General features: G+C 34.8%; 2 protein-coding genes across 2 annotated transcripts; one reads left to right on the top strand and one right to left on the bottom strand.

Annotated features, from left to right (window-relative positions):
- Nucleotides 1-310: 310 nt before the first annotated feature.
- ppp1r11 (protein phosphatase 1, regulatory (inhibitor) subunit 11) lies at nucleotides 311-4,100 on the bottom strand. Its single transcript, XM_084422691.1, has 3 exons — nucleotides 3,542-4,100; nucleotides 2,131-2,239; nucleotides 311-1,823 (listed from the first exon to the last, which is right to left on the bottom strand). The coding sequence occupies exons 1-3, from the start codon at nucleotides 3,629-3,631 to the stop codon at nucleotides 1,642-1,644; spliced, it is 381 nt and encodes a 126-aa protein (XP_084278817.1). The 5' UTR covers nucleotides 3,632-4,100; the 3' UTR covers nucleotides 311-1,641.
- On the top strand, nucleotides 4,087-24,256 carry vars2 (valyl-tRNA synthetase 2, mitochondrial). The gene is made up of 30 exons (XM_084422690.1): nucleotides 4,087-4,305; nucleotides 4,810-5,026; nucleotides 5,108-5,189; nucleotides 5,356-5,456; nucleotides 6,255-6,376; nucleotides 6,589-6,655; nucleotides 6,751-6,848; nucleotides 7,839-7,920; nucleotides 8,926-9,045; nucleotides 9,133-9,241; nucleotides 9,334-9,422; nucleotides 9,820-9,910; nucleotides 10,494-10,621; nucleotides 13,218-13,321; nucleotides 13,557-13,638; nucleotides 14,471-14,547; nucleotides 14,786-14,873; nucleotides 15,020-15,113; nucleotides 16,321-16,391; nucleotides 16,492-16,617; nucleotides 16,844-16,948; nucleotides 18,798-18,866; nucleotides 18,949-19,027; nucleotides 19,131-19,258; nucleotides 20,478-20,630; nucleotides 20,741-20,977; nucleotides 21,075-21,186; nucleotides 22,898-23,085; nucleotides 23,175-23,324; nucleotides 23,970-24,256. Exons 2-30 carry the CDS (start codon nucleotides 4,814-4,816, stop codon nucleotides 24,045-24,047), a joined length of 3,243 nt encoding a protein of 1,080 aa, XP_084278816.1. The 5' UTR covers nucleotides 4,087-4,305; nucleotides 4,810-4,813; the 3' UTR covers nucleotides 24,048-24,256.
- The last annotated feature ends 25 nt before the right edge of the window (nucleotides 24,257-24,281 follow it).

The following is a 24,281-nucleotide window of genomic DNA, read 5'->3' on the forward strand; positions in this document are numbered from 1 at the left end:
TACCTTATTTTGAACACATTATCCAAATGAGCACCTCAGTTCCAACTACAAATCTACAGCAGTGTTATTTTATTTGTGCAATGTCATTTTTTTTAAATCATTAGTTTTAGTTAATAACAACATTGATCCACAGCTCCATTCAATGCTGCTAATGTATATTAAAATTATGATTGTCATTTTACACATGACTGCTCTAATCTGTTTTACCAAAGCTTCTATTAATAATGCATCAACTGAATCATTACATAAATGTACATATAAGAACTGAACAGAATCAGGACGGGAGTCAAACAGTGACGACACATTCAGGTTGCCATTAAGCATTTAATAGATATAAAGAACATAACTTAACATCTGTTTATTCATGTTAAATCCACTCTATGACCTTTGCTATGTACATACAGGTGCGTTCACAGTAAAGGGACGACAGATGCATGTGAATGCTGGGATACAGATGACTGATGCGATGGTCCTGATGGGAATCAACTGTAAACTGTATCTGACATCGGTGGAGAGATGATGCTATGCGCATTTTGTTCTTGGCCGGCATTCAGTCATGCACCTTCCCGTGCTCTTTCAAACCACAAATAATCAATCCTTAAAGCTCAAATCAAACTACTGTACACCATGCTGACGGCATGCACCTCTCCCACTTTTAGCTGGATTTTATACCAATTTCTGCTAAATAAAAGCAGCCATCGTGATCAGGATGAAATGAGGCACCTTACACGTCACAGGGTGATCTTCTCAATCACACACACCAAAACATTTTCCCCTGGATTTCATGTAAAACATGAGAATAAAATGGATAATTGCCAAATCTATGTGTTTTCAGATCAGTATATCACTGCTGCTTTTTAATTTACCTCAGTGTTGGGTAATGATCAAGGTGCCGTTCTCACCTCGCATTCAGAATGTATTTAAAAGTTTCTGTCCACTGTACTACGTTTTAAACACATTAATGTCTTTGTACATGCCGAGTTTCTTACTGGCCTGATTGTCTTGAGGGGAGCCTCACTAAAACGCAATCAAACTTGTGAAAACTAATGGAGGTGATTTAATGTGCCCCTGTAAATATATTCAAAGGGTTGAGTTCCTGAAATCTGCCATTTTTTGAATTCACTATAGCACACAACACCTATTGCGCTTGAATTTCCTCAAGTGATCAAGTGATATGAAGAAATACTGCTGCTAGAAATGTGACACAGCAAGATATAAAATTCCTTTTTTTTATACTGCATTTAATCCGGAGGTATAACCTTCCCGAATTACATTTGAAGGTTTTTAATTCATTAAAATATTGTTTGTGGACACAAAACTGGTAAGATCAAGTTGTTAAACACAAACAAATAACTATAGATTTCACAAAAAGAAATAAAAACCAATGTCATATGTACAACAAATATCAATTTTCCGCAGCATTCAGATCGCAAAAAAAAACGTTTAGTCTTCCCCCAAGTCATCACACTAATGACCACGGGGAAAACGAATCACATTGCATTGCTCTACAAGCTTTCATTCATCAAAAAGCTTTGGACACCCAGTGATGGTGTGATGTAATTCAGTGTGAGTGAGGATGAGGGATTATGAATGTAGTGCCGCCCGTTACCCTTCGCCCCAAACCGGCTCTCCCACTAACTTCTAGTGAGGGTTTGTTCCCCCAGAGCTAGGTGGTGCTGTGGTCCCACCACCCTCCCTCTGTTCATTGCCTCTTCTCCCATGTCCCAGAACACAATGCGCACTTCCGCAGCCTTCCTCGTCATCCCCCTCGCTTTCCGAGGAAGACTCGCCGAACTGTCGTGGCTTCTCGTAAATACAGCAACCTGGACACATCAAAGTGTTTTTAGAAGAAAGTGACAGCAAAAAGACAAATCAGCTGAGGACGTTCTATTTCAAGGAAGGAAAAATTCAATCGGCCGCTTTAAACAGATGCAGGTCGTTCTAAACCCAATTTTTAAGGTCAGCTATTTTAAAGCAGACTTGAAATGGCCCAGATCTGCCTGTCCTACAGCATTTTTCCAAGTATTAAACAGATTTTGATGTTTTAGAAGAAATTCTCAATAGATAAACAGATTAAATGATCATCCATAATTCAGACCACCAGATCTACACTAATAAACCCTGACTCACACTTTGAAGACCTCCGGCCCAGATGTTCATTGTCCACCGTGTCACTGGACCACTCCACTTTCTTCTCCGTCTTCCTTTTCCTGAGCTTGATGGTCAAGCTTCTTCCCTCCTGAAACCATCATATGGAGAATATTACGGCACGTTTACACGATGGAAATGTTTTTCAACAACATTGTCAAAACGATCCCTGCTCACATGGATCTGCGAAAACTATTAAAAATGCTGTATTCTGCTGTCAGGCCAGTAGTTGGCGATAACACTTTGTATAGAAACACTACATGCATATAGCATGACATCACCGTTTTCACAAATTCACGTTTTTGTAGTTTACACGGAGACAATAATGGTATCGTCTTCAAAAACATGCACTTTGAATCCCATTTTCAAAAGTTTGCCTTTTCAGGCCCCCAAAATGGCGCTGTCATGTAAATTAATAGCCAAAAAAGCATTAAAAGGTTTCCGTTTTTAGTTAAAAATGGTGTTGTGTAAAGTAAACGGCCCCTTAGTGACATTAGTAAATGATGTTTCGGATATAAGCAACCGTTAATAGGTTTGATGATAGCTAAATCTATCACGGCAACCATAGTTTCTGCTATAAAACTACTACTGTAAAAACACAATAAATTAACATAGGATCTTACTATGTACCTTGGTTAAAACAATGTCTGTTTGACATACACCACAGCAACACCATGTATTCTTTAAATTACTGTAGTAGAATACCATGTATTATGGTATATAATTATGGTAATAATCATTCAATATTGTGGTATAACCTGTATGTAACTATATTTTATTTGTCAAACATTATGAATTTTTTTATTTCAGTTTTATTTTTATTTTATTTTAGTATGAGAAATGTTGGCAACATGGCAACTAGTTGAAAAAAAATACGTTTTTTTTTAAATAAAATTTTATTTTATTCAGTTAATGTTTATTTAATGTTTACTACAGTAACGTTTATTGTTTGTTTGTTTTATGGTTTTATAATTGGTACAATTCCCAGTACTTTTTGAGTAAGTGCAGTAAAATGCTCTCACAATTTTTCTATAATTTTTGAAGGCAGTAACATAAGTTGTTGTAACTAAACTGAAAACGGTGGTTATCATGGTACATTTTTCTAAGGTCTATAACAGGCTAAAACATTAACAGGTGTATTTTTGTTGTGATGGGGATTAACTTAAGATCATAACACACTGCCAAACCAGTTGAGCACATAAACCCAGCTGAACATGTTGATTACTAAACAGGCCGTATGCTGGTATCTGGCTAGTCTATTTAAACTAGTCGATATGCTAACTATAAAACGATTAACTTAGTTAATTACAAGAGGCCTCAGCTCTTGTAGCTGAATCATTCCGAGCAAGTGTGGTTAGTGATGGTGTCTACTACGGTAAATAGGGCAGGATACCTGCTGCGGTGGAGGCGGTGTGCCCGTCTGAACCTGAACGGTCTCCGTTATCGTCTCACTCGATGTAACGTTACGTTGGACCTCCGCCATAGCACTGATGAAACCCGAATAAACCTTCCCAGAGGCGTTCGATCGATGAAAGTCTGGTCTCAAGTTAGAGAATATTAGAAAACAAATATTCAGTTGCTGGTTGTCGCGTCAAAATGTCGAGCTAGACGCTATATGCATCTGAGATGAATGCATGAGATGAATTTGCACTGGTCTAATCACTCCTCGGAAGGACGCATTTACGGACGGACCACATTCTGAAGTTGACTGTGTTTCAAAAAAACTAGTGAGCTGACTACCTAGACTGGATTTGTGGCATTGTAGAAGTCTTTTAAGTCAGCTCAGCTGAATTGTATACCTAAATACGCTGTTTACTCGAAACACGTCAAAAATGTTATGATCTCAGACAGAGCAACGCAATCTTGACGCGTAGCAATGCTGTCTAGATAGGCAGGTCATTAGCTTTTGAGACGCAACCACTGAGTGTTCCTCTAAAAACTATCCGATGGGAAACAGCGGACGCTACAAGAACTTGTATATCGAGAAGGAAATATAATCCCCTCTAATATAAATTTAACTGTTGACAGCTTTTTGATTTCTCACTCATTTGTGTTTCTAAGTCATAAAGAATTTAAAAACCTAAATATATCATTGGGAAAAATCAATGCCGTATCCGCAATATGTCTGCGCCCAGTGATAGCACACATCTAGTGAAGGTACCTTCCTTTTTATCTGTCATTTTCAAAATGCAGTTTTTCTCTGATGATAAGATTATGTGTGAATTCTGTAAAGGATGCCTTTCATAAAGTTGCAGTACGCATTTATTAATAATATTTTCATAAAGGCGAACTTTCATTGATTGCTTAAAGCACTATCAAACACCTTTGATCCTGCATGTTTGTTTCATGTATTGTTGTACCATTGTATTGAATGCTTCCTATATATATATATTATTATTATTTTTTTAGTTTGAGTTTTTCATCTAATATTTATATTTTATTTTATTTCAGCTTTATTGCAGTGACCAATTATTGGTCACTGCAATGAATTATTTAACAACACTGACTCCAAAGTACATGGCAAAAAATACCATGGTGTCATGTCTAAAAAATGTTTGAGAATTTTATTTTGTTTTATTACTCAAGAATTTAAATGTGATACACAAATTAAATCATTGTTTACAATGATTTAGTCAAATTTTGTTTGTCTTTTTACACTAGTTTCATGCTTAAGCGCTCCAGATTTCAGGACATGTGGAAGACTGTGCATGTGGTTTCACCCAGAATCTGGAGCAGAGATCTACAGAAAGCCTGGAGCACGTGGGCTTGCAGACTCTGCTCTCAAACCCCATCCAACACACAGCCTTCACATCATCCCAGGACACAAGCTGAGAAAGCCAAACGCAGACGAGCAAGGGAGAAGGCCATACTCAGTAGTGTGGGTTATTCATAATGAAAACAGTGCACATTTCATATGGTTTAAAACCATTCGAGCCTTATAACCCTTTAACCCTTATAGGATGTGAATGATGTTGACCTGAGCTGGTCTGATAAAGAGAAAATAACCTACACTGAAGCACTCTTACCTGGAGAGAAGAAAGGTAACAATGTTTTTCCTCCTTCTCTTCATATTATTTCTTGTGCATTGATGTTCTGAATGGTTTTTCCACTGTTGTGGTTTATGTTTGACTAATGCAGTTACCGTATTATAGATGCCTATGCTATCATCCCTATCTCTGTAACTCTTCCAAACATCCTCTCTTTTAGACACCACTCTGCCCTTCCCACAATCCTACAGCCCAGAATATGTGGAGTTTGGCTGGTATCAGTGGTGGGAGAAACAGGGATTCTTCAGTCCTGAGCAGCATGTAAGGGAGCAGTTATAGCTTTGTTATAGTAGTTATATGCATTATTATCTTCTTCAATAATCTGTTAATCCAATAAAATAGTCTGAAGTCTAAACTATAAACAATTTGTCTAAAGTATGTCTGAAACTTTTTATTACCAGCACTTCAACCAGTGTGTTTATTGCTTCTTTATGATGAATTCATATAAATGGATTTATTTAAAATAATGATTTATTTATTTTATTCAGCAAGGGCGCATTAAATTGATCAAAAATTACAGCAAAAACATTTATAATGTTACAAAAGAGTTTTATTTCAAATAAATGCTGTTGCTGCTTTTTTTAAAACTTTCTATTCATCAAAGAATCTTTGAAAAAAAATTATCGTGCTTTTCACAAAAATATTAAGCAGCACAACTGTTTTCAACTATTATGAAATAACTATTATAATTAACAAATGTTTCTTGAGCAGTAAATCAGCATATTAGAATGATTTCTGAAGGATTTTGTGACACTTAAGACTGGAGTAATGATGCTGAAAATTCAACTTTACCATCACAGGAATAAATTACATTTTAAAATATATTCAGTTATTTTAAATTATAATAATATTTCACAAAATTACTGTTTTTACGCTATTTTCGATCAAAAAAATGCAGCATTGGTGAGCATAAGCTGTGCCGACTTTGTTCTTTTAGTAGAGCGGATGTATTATTGCATGTTACAAACTTTTTTGACATACATTTGTTAGTGTTCTTAGTTTTTGCACATATTAGAATGTTTTTAACCAAGGTTTTTTTTTGTGTGTCTTATTCTTCAGAGTAAACAGCCCCATTCTGTTGATAAATATTTCTCCTTATGTATTCCACCCCCAAATGTGACCGGCACTTTACATCTCGGACATGCACTGACAGTGGCTATAGAAGATGCTTTGGCTCGCTGGTACCATTTTAAGAAACTCTTTGATTAATACTCAGTAACATAACATACATCAACAATACATATATTATACACAATAATATTGAACTTTGACAAAGTGTCCATTTATAGAGATCTTATATATATAAGATCTCTGTAAATGGACACTTTGTCAGAGTTCAATATTATCTTGGATATTATAATATTTTGAAAAAAATATGATGTTTTCAATTCAGGCGACGGATGCAGGGCTACAAGGTGCTATGGGTTCCAGGCTGTGACCATGCAGGAATTGCAACACAGGTATCCCATCTCTACATCTGTTAATGATGCTGAGATTTCATTTTCTATGTGTATTAGCTGTTCAGAAAACTCTCTGTTGTGCCTGTGTGTGATAGTCTGTGGTGGAGAGGAAGCTGTTGAGGGAACAGGGGAAGTGCAGACAGGACTACGGTAGAGAGGAGTTCCTCAAACAGGTCTGGAGATGGAAAAATGAGTGAGTCTTTGTCTCTCCTTTTTTGTTGTCCTTCTTTTCTTTAAATATCTATATGGAAGCTTGTTTCTGCCACAGAATAAAAAATAAAACGGTTAATTGCGCCTTTTGATCTCACAATTCAGACTTTTCCCCCCTGCAATTTAGACTCTATAAGTTCCAAATGAAAGTATCTCACAATTATGAGGGGAAAAAATCAGAATTGCAAGTTATGAACTCGCAATTGTGAGAAAAAAAGTCAGAATTGCAAGTTAATATCTCACAATTGTGGAAAAAAGTCAGAGTTGCAAATTTATATCTCACAGTTTGCCAGATTGTGAGAAATAAAGTAAAAAAAAAAAATGCAATTTCAGACTTTATTACTCACAATTGCGAGTTTATATCTCACAATTCTGAGAGAAAACAGTTTGCGAGATTGTGAGAAATAAAGTAAAAAAGATGTGAGAAATAAACTCGCAATTGAGTATCAAAAAGTCTGAATTGCAAGAAAATATTTTTCTAAGAATTTCAAGTTTATATCTTGCAATTCGGTCTTTATAACTCAAAGAAAAAGTTAGAATTGCCAGTTTATATCTCACAGTTTGCAAGATCGCGAGAAATAAAGTCCAAAAACTGATTCCTGCAAATGAACACTTTATAATTAGCAATTGCATATTTATATCTCACAGTTGTGAGAAATTAACTCCAAGAATTTCAAGTTTATATCTCACAATTCTGAGAAAAAGGGCCATAATTGTGAGTTTTTATCTCTCAACTGCATGAAAAGTAAAAATTGTGAGATAAAACATTGCAATTACCGTATTTTTTTTATCCGATTCCATAAATATCAGAGCCTTTCAGTGGTTCCGCGCCTGTTTATGGTACAATTGCTACTATTACATTATCCATTTCCATACAGTAACTCTTTAGGGACGTCTTTTTTAATTCAACTTAAATGTTTGGCCTCCTGTCTTTTCTTTTAAATGTTTTTTCTTTTTTTTCTTTTTTTCACAGAAAAGGGGATGAGATTTATCATCAGCTGAGAAAACTAGGTGCATCTCTTGACTGGAGCAGAGCCTGTTTTACGATGGACCCGGTAATAAAAAGGACTTTCTCAGTTCACACATTGGCTTTTTTTAGAATAGCATACTAATATAAATAATATATGTAAATAATATACATACATTCAGTTCACACTTTTAATATTTTCTGATACTTAATTACATTTAATTGCATTTAAACAAAAATATATTATAGGTTACATTTATATTAAATACAATTAGCTGATCTTTAGAGGGCTTTTTTAGACCCCATTGTTTGTAATATTATAACTACTTCTATTGTCTTTGAAATGTGGTTAAATTGTGCCGAATACACTGATAAGCATTTATGGTAAATTAAAGCATACTGTACTTCAATCTCATTTCTATTGAAACTTGCTTGTCATTTATTTAAATCTATTTGTAATATCACATTTGTTATGATTAAGCTGAATTGTAGTACATTTAAAATATATTAACTTTAAATGTAATATTGAATAATACAGTCAAATTTATAATCAAGTACTTTACATGTGCCTGTTAGTCAAGACATCAAAATAAGTGTACTTTTATAATGCATGACAAAGGATTATTAAAACTAGTGATTTAAAATGTACTTAAAAGGAAAACTTTTAATTTGACAGGATTACAAAGTACACTTTAGTCAATGTTGAAAGTGCGTGCCATTTATTCCATTAATATAGCATCTGCAACTACAGATTTGTTTAAAATCTACGGCAACACTTTATTTTAAGGTGACGTTGTTACACATTACTTCATGTATTTACCATAGTAATAACAGTAAATTATGCATAATTACAAGTAACTAACCTTAAATGTAACTCTATTGTAATCACATGTAGTTAATTAATATCACCCAGTACTTATTTGAGTACAAAGTAACTGTCACCTTAAAATAAAATGTAACCAAATATACTTTTAAGATTTGACGTACACATTCAATACAATTAAGCGCACTTCTTTATCGACTGCAGTTTTCATCCGTCTCAGGAGACATTTTGTCTACAAAATTGTATTAAGCATTACATTTTTCTCTATAGGGTTTCAGCAGTGCTGTGACTGAAGCTTTTGTCAGGTTGTGTGACTCTGGGCTCATCTATCGTTCCGAAGGTCTGGTCAACTGGAGCTGTGCGTTAGAGTCAGCCATCTCAGATATAGAGGTGCATCACTGGGCCCAAAAAAATGTCTGACAACATTAGCAATGCCACACATTTCTTGTAGACTAAGGCATGGTTTGATGTGTTAAGGTGGACTCAAAGGAGCTGTCTGGCAGGACTCTTCTGTCTGTTCCCGGCTATCAGCAGAAAGTGGAGTTTGGGATCATGGTTACATTTGCGTATCCTTTGGAGGGACAGGGTAAGTGGACTTGTTTCTGTTTGCTCGATTTCTTGAGATTTTGTTTCACCCCTTTAGTCCTAAGGTGTGGTTTATTTCTTTCTTTTATTTAGAAAGAGAGGTTGCCGTTTCAACCACTCGTCCAGAGACGATGCTGGGAGACGTGGCCATTGCTGTCCATCCTGATGACCCTCGATATAAAGTAAAGTTATAATGGTTTTCAAATGGATTTTCTTGTCAACTCTTCTTATGATATGTGACCCTGTATCACAAAACCAGTCACAAGTCGCACGGGTATATTTGTGATTATTTGTGATCAAATAGTTGTATCTCGGCCAAATGTTGTCCTATCCTAACGAACCATGCATCAATGGAAAGCTTATTTATTCAGCTTTCAGGTTTCAATTTCAAAAAAATTACCCATGTGACTGGTTTTGTAGTCCAGGGTCACATATTACTTATCATGGCTGTACTTGTGTTCGAATGAGATATTTTTGTACTACATAGTGTGCTCATTTTCTGGACTATTGTGTCCTAGAATACTGAATATTTTCATTTTACAACCAGAGCTCAAGCCCAAAATCTTCTTTTCTCTTCAGGATCTTCATGGCAAACACTGCAGGCATCCATTCACAGAGCGGTTATTACCTATTGTCACTGACTCTATGGTGGATATGACATTTGGCACAGGTATTTCATCTGTTTATGCATGATATTTTTGGAGATGAGTGGTTAATTTTATTTGCTGATAACTGGATATTTATTGTTAAATGGGCCCTTTCCACATTTCCATGCAAGACGACAGCAAATATACATTTTAATTCCCATTTGCTACAATAGCAAAAGAACAAATCTGTGATAGCGTTTTCCAAAAGAGACCTATAAATAAAATATAGAGAGACTATATACGCCAAAGGAAAATCAGTTAATCATTTAATATTGATGTAAAATTTGGACAGTTTTCACCTTGACTGTTCACATTGCGTGAATACAGCCTTAAGGTGCAATCACTGTTACCGTTGTTCAGTGAATGTTTGTCGGAAATATACCGTCTTTTTAATAGGAATTCATGTGTCTTGAATTTCTTGTGAGGGTGAAATATTTCTGGATATGTCACATTGACCAACAGAAAGCTGCTTGGACTAAATGTGACTTCTGTGTGAGCGGTGCTTCATAACTACACTATTGTCAGTGGAAAATGGACCTTTTTTGCCTGATAATCTAATGAAATTTCACTATTAAAATTAAAAGTCTTTCAACTTTGCCTTCATAGGTGCTGTTAAATTGACACCAGCTCATGACCACACTGACTTCCTACTCTCTCAGAGACATTCACTCCCACACCTCACTGTGATTGGAGGAGATGGGACCATGACCTCAGTCTGTGGCCAATGGCTAGAGGTACAGAGATCATTTTATAATTTACCTTTACCAACCTTTTATTCTCTATTGTGACGAATATCCGAGTGAGATGGCTTCTGGAACTAAAAAATGTAGGGCAGGACTTGATTTTGTCCATTGGAAATTGATATTGATTGAATCATTAAATCGTTGTGGCTTGCTATTGCTGTCGTGTCATGTGAGTGACAGGTTGTCGCACCTTCGCATCAGTAAACACATCATCAGAGAAGAAAAGAGATGTCGTTGCAAGAGGGAGGGCAAGTTATTTAGTTCAAGGATTATGATGGATGATAAATCAAAATAATAATAATAATGTACACGGATAAATAATTGATGATAAACACTGGAATATTCCCTAAAAAAGTTGAATTGTGTATTTAGATTTTATGGTGACTTTGTCCTCAGAATTATTACACAACCACCTCATTACAATTATTGAATTATTGATCATGGGATAATTTTGGATGACTGTGATCATTGTGCACATTTGGGTTAATTTTATTTTCACTTCCTGTTTCACAGTCAAGGTTTAATCCGACCACCATAAATGTTAAAACCTATTAGCAAAATGGATCCCTTGTTTTTATTGCAAATAAATAATATCTACTGTATATTCTACTAATATGGGTAAAGACTTTTGGGTAATTTCAGTAATTATTTGATTATTTTTACTTATAGTACTTGTAGTATTTGTAGATAATTTGTTTCTTGTTGGTAACATTTTACTAAAGGTCCCATTATTTATTGTTTGTTTATTCATTAACAATAACTAACAATCAGCAATACATATGTTACAGTATTTATTCATTTTGGAAACATTAGTAAATAAAAAAAATTTGATTTTAAAAATGTATTAGTAAATGTTGAGATTAACGTTAACTGAGATTAATAAATGCTTTTGAAGTATTTTTTTTATTGTTAGTTCATGTTACAACTGTTAACAACTGGAATCTTATTGTAAAGTGTTTCCAAATGATTATATCCCCTAAGACATCAACTTGAGAGACATTTTTTCTAATTGTAAAAAAAAAAAAAAAAAAACAGTACTCAGTGCTTAACTTGGTGTGAATGGGTAAGTAAATAACTATGCTTATAAATATAACGATAATTATAATAACTGTATTAGAACACACTTTGCAGTTTTAAATTTGGATGGATTCTGATTTAATGTCAATGTTTTTATCATTCATCAGCTAAAAAAAAAACATTCTGAAAGTGATTCCAAAGATATTGTTCCTCTCTGTCACTATTGTTATAGTTGTGGTGTTAACTTCCATATTCTCATGGAATAACAACGATTATTACAATTTTATGCTTATAGTTATCGCTGTAGTTATCATCCTTGGTGTGAATGGGCTTTTAGTTCTCAGCTTTGATCTATATTATTCACACAATGAAACCTATTCAGTTTTGAGTGTTAGAGGCCTCTGAGAGAAACATAGCTTGCTGCAAGACTTAAAAAAAAAAAAAAAAGGTCAAACTAAATGTGCATCTTCAGTATATATTACAGGGGTCAGTGAGGATCGTGAAACTGATGAACATATTGAAGGTTTGTTCACTGGAAAGACTTTGTAAAGGTCAAAGAATCTGTACTGTAGAGCAGGCCTCTATATATGCATTAACATATTGTATTACAGGAGGTCAGCGGGCTGTATGTATATGTCAATATCATGAAACTAACAAGTTTGAAAGGGCTCTGAGATTAACATATCCACAGTTTAGCCTTCTGGCTTGAGGAAAACTGGTCTAGAATGTTAAAGCATATTTGATTGTAATTATGCAGACCTGCAAACCTGTTACCAATATCAACCCAAAGCCTAAATGTGCTTAAAAATCAATATTGAATATGCTAACTTATCGACTTCCTGAGATTAATTTTAAATTGAGAAGAAAATACATTATTAATGTCAATGCTTAGGTTTCTCGGGGTTAAAATACTGCAAGAAGTAAAGAAATGATCACATAAAATGTATTACTATTGTATAATATAATATAATATTTTATTATAATATAATATAATATAAATTTATATTATATGTGACCCTGGATCACAAAACCAGTCACAAGTCGCATGGGTATATTTGTGGCAATAGCCAACAATACATTGTATGGGTCAAAATTATCGATTTTTCTTTTATGCCAAAAATCATTAGGATATTAAGTAAAGATCATGTTCCATGAAGATATTTTGTAAATTTTCTACCGTAAATATATAAAACATTTACTTATTTATTCATTCATCAGCTGTCAGATGATGTATAAATCTCAATTTTAAAAACAATGACCCATGTGACTGGTTTTGTGATCCAGGGTCACATATAATATAATATAATATAATATAATTATGCATAATATTAGTAGTAATAATTGAGTTGACTGAGTTCCAGAAAGGAAAACTAAATGGAAAGTGATCTTCTTTGGAAGATGATAGGGAAGTCACTGAAAATAAAATAACAATTAAATCATTCTTTGTATTTATATGCATTATGATTAATCGCCATCAACAAATGAATGATAATGACAGCTTTAGCCTTAAGGTGTGTCTATATTTGACGGAATGGATATTGAGCGTGTAAAGTATGCATCTGTCTTTTAGGGTGTTAAACGCTTTGATGCCAGGGAACGAGTAATTACTGCGCTGATGGAGAGGAATCTGTTCAGAGGAAAGAAGGATCATCCCATGTCATTACCAATCTGCAGGTAAACCACAGTAAATTTGACCCCAAACCAGTAAATTCTTCCCAATCTTCTCACTTCTGAGATAATTACAGGCTGCTGAATTATCATCTGTCTATATTGCACCACATTTTTGTGTACTTACGCAGACCATTCCTTTAAAACATTTTTGGCAGCTTTTTTTATTATTATTTGACTAAAAAAAATACCAGTAGTCTTTGACCTTATGTCCTGTCTTGATTTTATTCCTCCCACATAGCCGCTCTGGAGATGTCATTGAACCATTGCTGAAGAAACAGTGGTTTGTACGCTGTCAGGAAATGGGCAAAAAAGCAGTTCAAGTGAGTGAGTGTGTTTTAAATGTGTGGTTACATCAGATATAAATTGTGCTGATACGCTAAACCACACAGTATGTGGGACGGATACAGTTTTTCTGCTATGTCTTAATAATTACACATTATTATTATTATAATAAGACTAATAACTAAATCACATTTATATATTTAATAATTTATATATTACTCATAGTTATATAAAGTTTAGGGTTAAGGTTGCATGATGCATTACATTTATCAAAAGTGACAGTGAAGTCATTTATAATGTAACAGTAGATCATTATTTGTTTCAAACAAATGCTGTTCTTTTTAACATCAAAGAATCATCAAAAGATTCATAGAAGAATCCTGAAAAAAATGAATCATGGTTTCCACAAAAATATTAAGCAGCATAACTGCTTTCAACATTGATTATAATCAGAAATGTTTCTTGAGAAGCATTTTAAAATATAGTAAAGCAGAAAATGGATGTTAAATATTTCACAATATTACTGTTTTGACTGTATTTTTGATCAAATAAACGCAGCCTTGGTGAGCATAAGAGACTTATTTCGAAAACATTGAAAATATTACCTTCACCAAAGTAATCGAACAGTCATGCACATGTACAGTTAAAATGTCATAATCCTGGTTTTGTTTACATGGCCTTGAATTGACATGCTTGTGGTTTAATAACTGTCCCTGTCCATAGTCCCTCGAGCGATATCAAATGCGTACATATTCCTGTTACTGGTCAATGATGGTGTACAAACCTTTAATTTGCCACTGAAATGCGATCATTCTTTTTGATGATTTTGTTAACTTACACACTGACATCCCATGTAAATACTCTTTTTAGGCAGTGGAAGAAGGGGATCTACAGATAACTCCTCACTTTTATTCAAAAATGTGGAAGAGCTGGCTGTCCAACATCAGGTTAGCCTAATTATATCCACACTACATAAATCTTTCTTACATATGCAAAGCTTGATTTTTAAAATGGACTATTTTGTAGGTTGTCTGAATTTGACTACTCAGTGAGTCTTAAGGAGACTGTATAATTAGGCTGGTTTAGGGTCATGTCTGTATGAACAGTTATACTCTTCTGGTAATATTTTTTCAATTACATGCTTGAATACGATTTTTTTATAACTTAATTTATATCTCCTTGCAGTGATTGGTGTATTTCCAGACAGCTTTGGTGGGGTCATCAGATTCCAGCCTATCGAGTGACTCTGCAAAACTCAAAGGACACAGAAGAGGTGGGGGACTATCATAAAATCTGAATCTATAGCCCAAAGATGACCTTTAATGTACTTGCTCCACCATAATGTGTCCGTGATTAGGCCTGATCGTATTGTGTGAGGTTTTGACGAAAGCTTTGACGGTTGTTTACTGTCTCGAGCAGGAGCAGTGGGTTTGGGGCAGGAGTGCTGCGGAGGCTCGACATCGTGCGGCTGTGAAGTTTGGGGTGAATCCTGATGTCATCACACTCACACAGGGTGACTATCATAGAGTTGACATGAATCACACTTCTGTTTTGCTACTCATAATCTAGACTACTTTTCAAAAGTTTGGGGTCTTTTAAGATTTTTTTTCTGTTTTTGAAAGAAGCCTCTTATGCTCACCAAGTCTGCATTTATTTAATCAAAAATTTTGAAATATTATTATTATTTAAAAAGAACTGTTTTCTATTTTATTATGTTTTAAAATGTTATTTATTCTTGTTATAGAAAAGCAGATTTTTCAGCATCAGTACTCCATTCTTCAGTGTCACATGATCCTTCAGAAATCATTCTATGCTGATTTGGTGCTCAAGGATCATTTCTTATTATTATCAATGTTGAAAACAGTTGTGCTGCTTAATATTTTTTTTGAAACCATGATAGAGGATTATATGATGAATGGAATGTTAAAAGATTTTATTTGAGATAGAAATCTTTTGTAACATCATAAATGTCTTGCTGAATAAAAGTAATATTGTTCTGACCCAAACTTTTGAATGTTAGTGTATATTACAGTAATGGAAGAAATATTGAAGAACAGATATTAAGGAATGGCAGCTCATTTGAGTTGTTGTTCCAAACCTGTATGATTTTTGTTCTTCCGTGGAGCTAAAAAAAGACATTTAGCAGAATATACAAGCTGATCTTTTTCATAAAATAGGGTGAATGGTCACCCAGGACTGTCAAGCCCCAAGTGACAAAAAGTACCTTAAAATTTGTTTATATGACTCATGCTTTATATAGTCCTCTGTCAGCTTTGTGTGAAAAGAAAACAAATGTAAATTATTTACTGAAAGTTAAATAATTCATTGATATTTTTTTATTTTCAGACACAAGCTTTTAAATCTTGTTCACGTTCACACATATTAAAATGTCACATCAGGTTTGTCCTCAGTAATGTGGTTTTTGTATACAGCTGATCGCGACACACCTAATTTGAATATGCATTTATTCAAATCACATGAATGAAATTTGAGAGTTTTTAGTCAACAAATTAAACTTTGATCACACAAATCTGTCATATGGCGTCAGAAGACATGAAATATATTAATTTAGGCTACTCTTATGAAACATTATATTATACAATCAACTATTTTACAATGACTGCAAATGTGACTTTTAGAGTCAGAATTATTCGTTTTGTAAAGCTGATCTTAAAACTGATTACTTGCTCACAAATCAACCATGTGTTTGTTTGTTTCAGACCCAGATGTGCTGGATACTTGGTTCTCTTCTGGTCTCTTTCCATTTGCAATGCTTGGCTGGCCTGAGCAGGTTCATTTTATAGTCCATTTTTCTCTCACCGTCATGAAAAAAACACCTATATTTTAATATGTGGAGATGAACATGCTTTGATCTGACTCTCTATTCTCAGACAGAGGACCTAAACCAATTCTACCCCAATTCCATTCTGGAAACAGGAAGTGACCTCATCTTTTTCTGGGTAGCGAGGATGGTGATGCTGGGAAGAGAGCTGACAGGCCAGCTGCCCTTTAAACAGGTTGTGTTGATGGCTTATTGCTGAGCTCATAACTCTAAATGTCATATCGTAAGGTTGGCAGGAATTGGAAATTTTATATTGCGTTGTGCGTCATATACCAAAAGTATCCAAAATGTCACTGAGAAATGTTACCATCTATTTTGCCATCAAAATGTCTTAAAAGTTTAGTGCAGCTCTGACTCTTTTATTTCTCTTTCTCTCACTTCTCCATCACTGTCTGAAACAGGTGCTTTTTCACTCTCTGGTGAGAGATAAATATGGGCGGAAGATGAGTAAATCTTTAGGAAATGTCATTGACCCTCTTGATGTCATCTCAGGGATATCTTTGGAGGTATACACACATACTCTCAGCCTGAAGGCCTATTTTAACCACATGCAAAACATATATTGATGTTAAGATGTTTTATTGATGCATGTACTTTTGAAACTGGAAATTTTGGGTGTTGCAAATCAAACGGCTTGTCTTATTTTTTAATGGTTACCTATTATACCTATTTTGTTTTTGGGGTCTACTAGAATAGGTTTTCAATGTTCAAAACTTTGACAATGACTCTTTCCAGTCTGTCAGTAACGCTCTGTTTAGTTCCTGTCTCTATGAAGCCCCTCCCTCGAAAGCACAGTGTGCTCTGATTGGTCGGCTAGACCAGTGTGTTGTGATTAGTCAACCACTTCGCTCAATTAAAATGAAAACGGGAAATAATAGCTGATTCAAAATATTAATAAAAACTATAGTAGTATCTCATTAATACATACATAATTTGCTATTGTTATTGCTAGTTAATTACAGGTTGTGTTAGTGGGAGGGGCTTTTTTATACAGGAGAGCATTTAACTGGATAAAAATGCCTGAGTGCGATGAGTCATAAATAAACTTGGTCCATGTCTCTGGAAGGCAAATGTTAAATGATTATATTTGCAAAATTTTTATTTAGTCAGCTTTTACAGTAGGAGTGTGCTAATACATGGATGGCCTCGAAACTAATACTAGGGATGCACAATACAGCTGTCCCGATATTAAAGATTGTTTTAGTTTATAAATATCTTATATTTAATTGTGCATTCTCATTCTTAACCTTTGCCATCATTTAACACATTTGAAGTTAATATTTAGAAACGCAAATAATTTATCAACACTGCTGCAAATCTCAGAATAAATATCCATTTTCATTCTTTATATGATAAAGTTGTGATTCCTAATTTAACTTGTAGCATTTAAATGATTGATTTTAGTCTACTATTTAGACAAAATAGTATTACATTTTAATATTAGCCTTTTATTGGTAATTAGCCATAACATGAAAATAATTATTGGCTTATGATATCAGCCAGAATTTTTATATTAGTGGATCCCCAACTAAAAAACATGGACTAAAAGCCTCAAAATTCCCATTTTAACAGAGAAATCTATTTTTACAGAGAATTTTATAAATAATTGTCTTTATATTCAGTGAGAATAGACCAGTGTTGTGAATGTTGACTAAAACTATTTCAAATATTTTCATGAATCGAAATAAAGGTAATAATAATAACAAAATATTATTTAGATGAAAAGCGTAAACTTAAAAAGTTTAGTTGCCTTGTCGGCTAACTGAAAAGAAATAAGTTTAAGTTGCCCCTTAAAAATAAGATAAAGCTAAAGGGAAATATATATATAAAAAAAAACTAATAAAAATTACAAAAACACAATAAAATTACTAAAACTTAGTTGAAAATAAAAACTGAAAATGTAAACAATAAATGTTAATTCAAAACTAGCTTTTAGTATATAAATAATACATATCACATATCACAGGAATATATTTTGGAAAAAATGTCTTGGCAGATTTTTTTTTTATACATTAGTGTAGTTTCATAGCCATTACACTTGATTTGAAAACTTTTAAAACCCTTTCTATGCCTGTGTTTTTTTCTCCTTTCCCTTTTTAGTTCCTACAAACACTAAATTCTCAGTATATTAATAAAAAGAATAATTCAAACGTATTAATGAATATAACAAGTCTTTGTACAGCTGGCAGTGAACAGCTATCAGTCAGATGTCTTCAATAGGCCTCAGGGCAGAACTGACTCCACTCAATTTGAAAGCACAGCCAATCCATTGTGAAATCTTACTATTTGAAACAGCTAATGTTCTAATCACCATTTATTCATGAGGACTTCATTTTCTTGGTTTGATCTCTGTAGAGACTTCAAGAGAAAGTCAGAGAAGGAAACTTGGATCCGAGAGAAAGCGTTGTTGCCATGGAGGCTCAGGTCAGTGCGAGGCTCTCTCTATTCCAGTGATCCAGTCGTTCCCAACTGAGCAGGTTCACCTCATTTCCTGTCCTTTCTACAGAAAAAAGATTTCCCCAAAGGGATTCCAGAGTGCGGGACAGACGCTTTGAGGTTTGCTCTCTGCTCTTACAAAGCCCAGGGTAAGTCGCCCTCATTACAGAGTCCTGTAATCAAACCTTACGATCAGAAATACCCAGAGTTCTTCACTCCCTACGCTGATGTTTTGTTCAAATCCTGTCTCAGGAGAGGACATCAGCCTGTCTGTGTCTCATGTGCTGAGCTGTAGACATTTCTGTAATAAGATGTGGCAGGCGGTGCGCTTCACCCTCGCCACGTTGCATGATGCAAGTTTACCGACATCATTAGCAGAGGTACGACAGCAAATGTATATAACAATAAAACAACCCGTCGAATCTCAGACGGATCCAGCTCACTGCATAATACCAACATGATTTAATGATCTTCATCCTCCTGTTCTGATTGAATTTAGGTTCTGATGAAGAAAACGCTTTATCTCATGCTGTATTTTGTCCTGAACCTCACATTCTTTCTTCTGCTTTCATTCGGTTTAATGAGATTAAATCATAAAGGAAGAAGAACAGTGCCAGTGCTAAATGACTTGTTGGAGCAAATGGCAGAAAATCCATTTGAAGGATGAAGTGACAGATCTTCACTGAGATTATCAGTTGATAACTGTGTTTCCTCCACAGTGTGATTATGTCAGTTAGAAAATCTACTGGCAGCCTGTTATAGTGCACATTTTGCGTTAAGGGAATTTTGAGAACATATTAAGTGAAATCATTGAGTATTTGTGCGAATTCTTTATTTGCTGTGATATTTTTTTTGTTTGGGGTCAGTAAGATTTAATTTTTTTAAGGAATTAATACTTTTATTCGGCTAGGATGCATTAAATTGATCAAAAGTGACAATAAAGAGATTTATAATGTTACAATTTTAAATGTTCAAATTTCTGTTTATATGAGAGTATAGTTCCTAGCTATATCAGCCTAGAAAATCGCAACTTTATATTTTCCGTCGGTCTTAGTACACGATGTAACACAGAAGAATCAAGTTTTAAATAGGAAAAATATCGAAACTCTTTGGTCATTTTTTTTAGAGAGATGCTAATGGTCCTGTCCGATTCAATGATCTATGCTAAGCTATGCTAAAAGTGGTACCGCCAGACCCAACTCAAAACTCAACTGTTTAACTCTGGGGGAGTTGTAAAATGAGCCTATTTCCAAAAAAAAGAAGAGTATCCCTTTAAAATGTATAATAAATGTTTCTTGAGCAGCAAATTAGCATATTAGACAGATTTCTGAAGTATCGTGTGACACTAAAGACTGAGTAATGATGCTGAAAATTCTGCTTTAACATCACAGGAATAAATGACATTTTCAAGTATAGTTGAATTTTCAAATAAATTCAGAGATTTCTTTCAAAAACATTTTAAAAAATCTTACCAACCCCAAAATTTGTAACAGTACTGTAAATCGAGTCTGAAATTTGACTGAATCTGTAGATCCTAAATACCGACATTGAATAACTACTAATATTGATTTTAAATATTTTTCTCAATTTGTCTCTCAGACCTATCCATTATCCAGCATGGACAGGTGGATATGTTCGCGTCTCTACAGCACAGTTCAGCAGTGTGAGCAGGGTTTCGAGAGCTTCGAGCTCCACACGGTCACGTCTGCACTGCACTCTTTCTGGCTCCACAGTCTGTGTGACGTCTATCTGGTGAGTATGATCTGCACTGCAGTGCTGTCATGATCTGATGGATCTTACAATCATTGATTGATGAGTTTCCTCCCTAAACTGGCTTTTTTGTTCTTCTCTGACTCCTTCAGGAAAGCATCAAGCCGGTGTTGAAACGTGAAGGCTCTGATAGTGAGGAACAGAGAGTTCGAGAAAAGCAGGTGGCCACGTCTGTGTTGTATCACAGCGTGTCCGTCTCTCTCGCTCTCCTCTCGCCCTTTATGCCGTTCCTCACAGAGGAGATGTGGCAGAGACTCGTACCTTACGGTGACTCTGACGGGACCTCTACCAGCCTGTGTGTGCAGCCCTACCCAAAGACCTCACAGCTGGTGAGCCAGTCAGAAACACAAACTGCTCCCTGACTGAGAACATGCTGTTCTCTTTTTGACACAAAACAACTCTTTTCAATCTCCTCCTTCACCACAGGAGCACTGGTACTTTCCCAAGGAGGAAGCAGACTTCTCTGTGGTACAGGAAGTTGTCAGAGTGGCGAGGTTACTGAGGGCCCAGTGCCAGATGACAAAGGAAAGACCTGACTGTGAGAAAATCTCAGGTTTTTTTACTTCACGCTAATGTTTTAGTTTTGGTAGCTGTGTTTGCAAAGGCAAGTATCACTACTGCTAAACTTTGAAGTAATATTTGAATATTATTTTATATATTCTTATAGCATTTATTAATATTTTGAATTAACATTATATTATATAATATTATATAATATTATATAATATTATATAATATTATATTATATTATATTATATTATATTATATTATATTATATTATATTATATTATATTATATTATATTATATTATATTATATTATATTATATTATATTATATTATATTTTCAGTCAGGGTTATTATTGTTAACTAAAACAAACCATAAAAAAAAAATTGTTTCTTGAAATAAAATAAATGTTAACTGAAATAAAATACAATAAAACGTTAAAATAAACCTTATAACTCGATTTACTAAACTGAAAAACTGAAATAAATATTAGAAAAAGCTATAGACGCATAAAACTATATAACTAATCAAATCTATAATAGTGTCTCAGTGATACTAAATTAACACTGTTTTGGTGTTGCCTTCAGAACTGCCTTAATTCTTTGTGGCATTGATTCAACAAGGTTATAGAAACATTCCTCAGAGATGTTGGTCCATATTGACACGATAGCATCACACAGTTGCTGCAGATTTGTCGGCTGCACATCCATGATGCGAATCTCCCGTTCCATCACATCCCAAATGTGCTCTATTGGACTGAGATCTGGTGACTGTGGAGGTCATTTGAGTATAGTGAACTCATTTTCATGTTCAAGAAACCAGTTTGAGATGATTTGAGCTTTGTGACATGCGTTATCCTGCTGGAAGTAGCCATCAGAAGATGCACACTGTGGTCATAAAGGGATGGACATGGTCAGCAACAATTCTCAGGTAGGCTGTGACGTTTAAATGATGCTCAATTGGTAAGAGGCCCAAAGTGTGCCAAGAAAATATCCAACACACCATTACACCACCACCAGCAGCCTGAACAGTTGATAAAGGAGGGATGGATCCATGCTTTCATGTTGTTTATGCCAAATTCTGATCCTACCATCTGAAAGACTCATCAGTCTTCTATTGTTCAATTTTGGTAAGCCTGTGTAAATAGTAGCCTCAGTTTTTGGTGCCTGACGGGCTGGTCTGAGTATTTCAGAAACTGTTGATCTACTGGGATTTTCACACACAACCAGCTCTAGGGTTTACAGAGAATGGTCTGAAAAGAGAAAATCTCCAGTGAGTGGCAGTTCTGTGGGTGAAAATGCCTTGTTGATGCCAGAGGTCAGAGGAAAATGGCCAGACTGGTTCGAGCTGATAAAAAAAGCGGCAGTAACTCAAATAACCACTCGCTATAACTGAGGTATGAAGAAAAGCTTCTCTGAACGCACAACACGTCGAACCTTGAAGCAGACGGGCTACAGCAGCAGAAGAACACACTCCTGTCAGCTAAGAACAGGAAACCATGATACGTTCAAAGTCACTTAAACAAAGTCACCTTTCTTCCCCATTTTGATGTTCAGTTTGAACTTCAACAGATCATCTTGACCATGTCTATATGCCTAAATGCATTCAGCTGCTGCCATGTCATTTGCTGTTTAGATATTTGCATTAGCATGCAATTGAACAAGTGTACCTAATAAAGTGGCCGGTTAGTGTATAGTCGATTAAATCTTTCATCATGTGATCTATAATAGTTGTGTCTTCTAGTGTGGGCAGTGTGTGGACCAGATCAGGCTGAGACTCTTCTCCACTTCAGATCTGCTATCTGCACGCTGGGCCGAATCTCAGCGCTTCATCTGCACTGTCCAGAGGGAGGTTTCGCTGACTCCCCTCCACCTAAGGCCAGTGCCGTAGGGGTGGTGGATCATTCCATCTGCTTGCATCTCAGTGTTCAGGTAATGCAGAATAAGATTTTCCTTTCTAAAGTAAGGATGCTTCTATATATACACACTGCTGATGTCTCATTCTTTCTTTGTCAATGTAGAATGGTATTAATGCTGACAAACAGAGAGCTCTTCTCTCTCAGCGCAGAGAAAAGCTGGCTTCCAAACTCAAGCAAGCCCTCGCTCGGACATACGTGCCCAACTACACAGAAAAAGTACCTGATAAAGTCAGAAAAGAGACAGAGAATAAGGTGAGCACAGAGGATAATGGGAAGTTTTACCTCACAAAATCTGTACAGGCCATCTTACACAATGAAGCCTATTGTAAGACCTTTTCTTTTTTGCATTGTGGCATTATTTTGTCATTATAATGATGCAAACAATTATATTTTATTTTAATTGTAAAAGCATCATGCAATCATAATGCACATCATGCTAATAATGTAATCTAATATTTTTTTTGTGTTCATCTAATGACAATTAGACTTCATTGGTAATTCCTTTCAATTCCAGAGGTTAAATATGACATGGATTTTCTTTGTAAGATTCATCCACCTCTACGTGAGAAAGATATTTTAAAACCAAATTTAAATAGCTAGTCATCCAGATTTCTATGTTATTTGAAATGCATGAGGTTTCCTTGCAAGCCTCATTGCACACTGTTTTCACACACTGTTGAAATTCCATTTTCAACAGAAAACATATTTTATTTTGTGTTATTAAAGTTCAATATGAGATTATGCACATGTATTTATGTGCTTTAAAATGTTTATGCATGCACTTCATGCTTCATTCTGTATATCCCATGAGAAATCTACATTCTTGTCAATAGAATAATATAAACAGCTGAATAAGGAGCTTGCATGCATTTTTTTTGTGTGTTCTAAAATAACCAGATCACAGCTATGGAGAAGGAGCTGAAGAACATTGAGGACCAACTTTTGGCTTTGGAAGAAATAAGGAAAGAAGTCTAATGGACACTTTCAACCAAATACTAAAGCCATCCAATAACCAGATGGAAAGAATACTTTTTTTCTTTTAGTAAATCTGATAAAGATGTCTTGAAACAGACAATGAGTCACTGCTTTATTCAACAACAACAACAAAAATGGCTGGTGCATATTTATTATGTTGGTTTCGATATAACATTAATGTAAAATAAATGATTTACCAAATAACACAATTTGTGAATCATTGTGTACCTTTTT

The sequence above is a fragment of the Rutilus rutilus genome (genome assembly GCF_951802725.1).
Source record: "Rutilus rutilus genome assembly, chromosome: 11".
Classification (NCBI taxonomy): domain Eukaryota; kingdom Metazoa; phylum Chordata; class Actinopteri; order Cypriniformes; family Leuciscidae; genus Rutilus; species Rutilus rutilus.

Coding starts and splice junctions, on each gene's coding strand:
- ppp1r11 (XM_084422691.1), bottom strand. CDS start 3,631: ATGGCGGAGGTCCAACGTAACGTTACATCGAGTGAGACGATAACGGAG. Junction 2,240..3,541: donor CACCGCCTCCACCGCAGCAG/GTATCCTGCCCT, acceptor TGATGGTTTCAG/GAGGGAAGAAGCTTGACCAT. Junction 1,824..2,130: donor GGGCCGGAGGTCTTCAAAGT/GTGAGTCAGGGT, acceptor TGATGTGTCCAG/GTTGCTGTATTTACGAGAAG.
- vars2 (XM_084422690.1), top strand. CDS start 4,814: ATGCTTAAGCGCTCCAGATTTCAGGACATGTGGAAGACTGTGCATGTG. Junction 5,457..6,254: donor TCTTCAGTCCTGAGCAGCAT/GTAAGGGAGCAG, acceptor CTTATTCTTCAG/AGTAAACAGCCCCATTCTGT. Junction 20,978..21,074: donor ACCCAAAGACCTCACAGCTG/GTGAGCCAGTCA, acceptor CCTTCACCACAG/GAGCACTGGTACTTTCCCAA.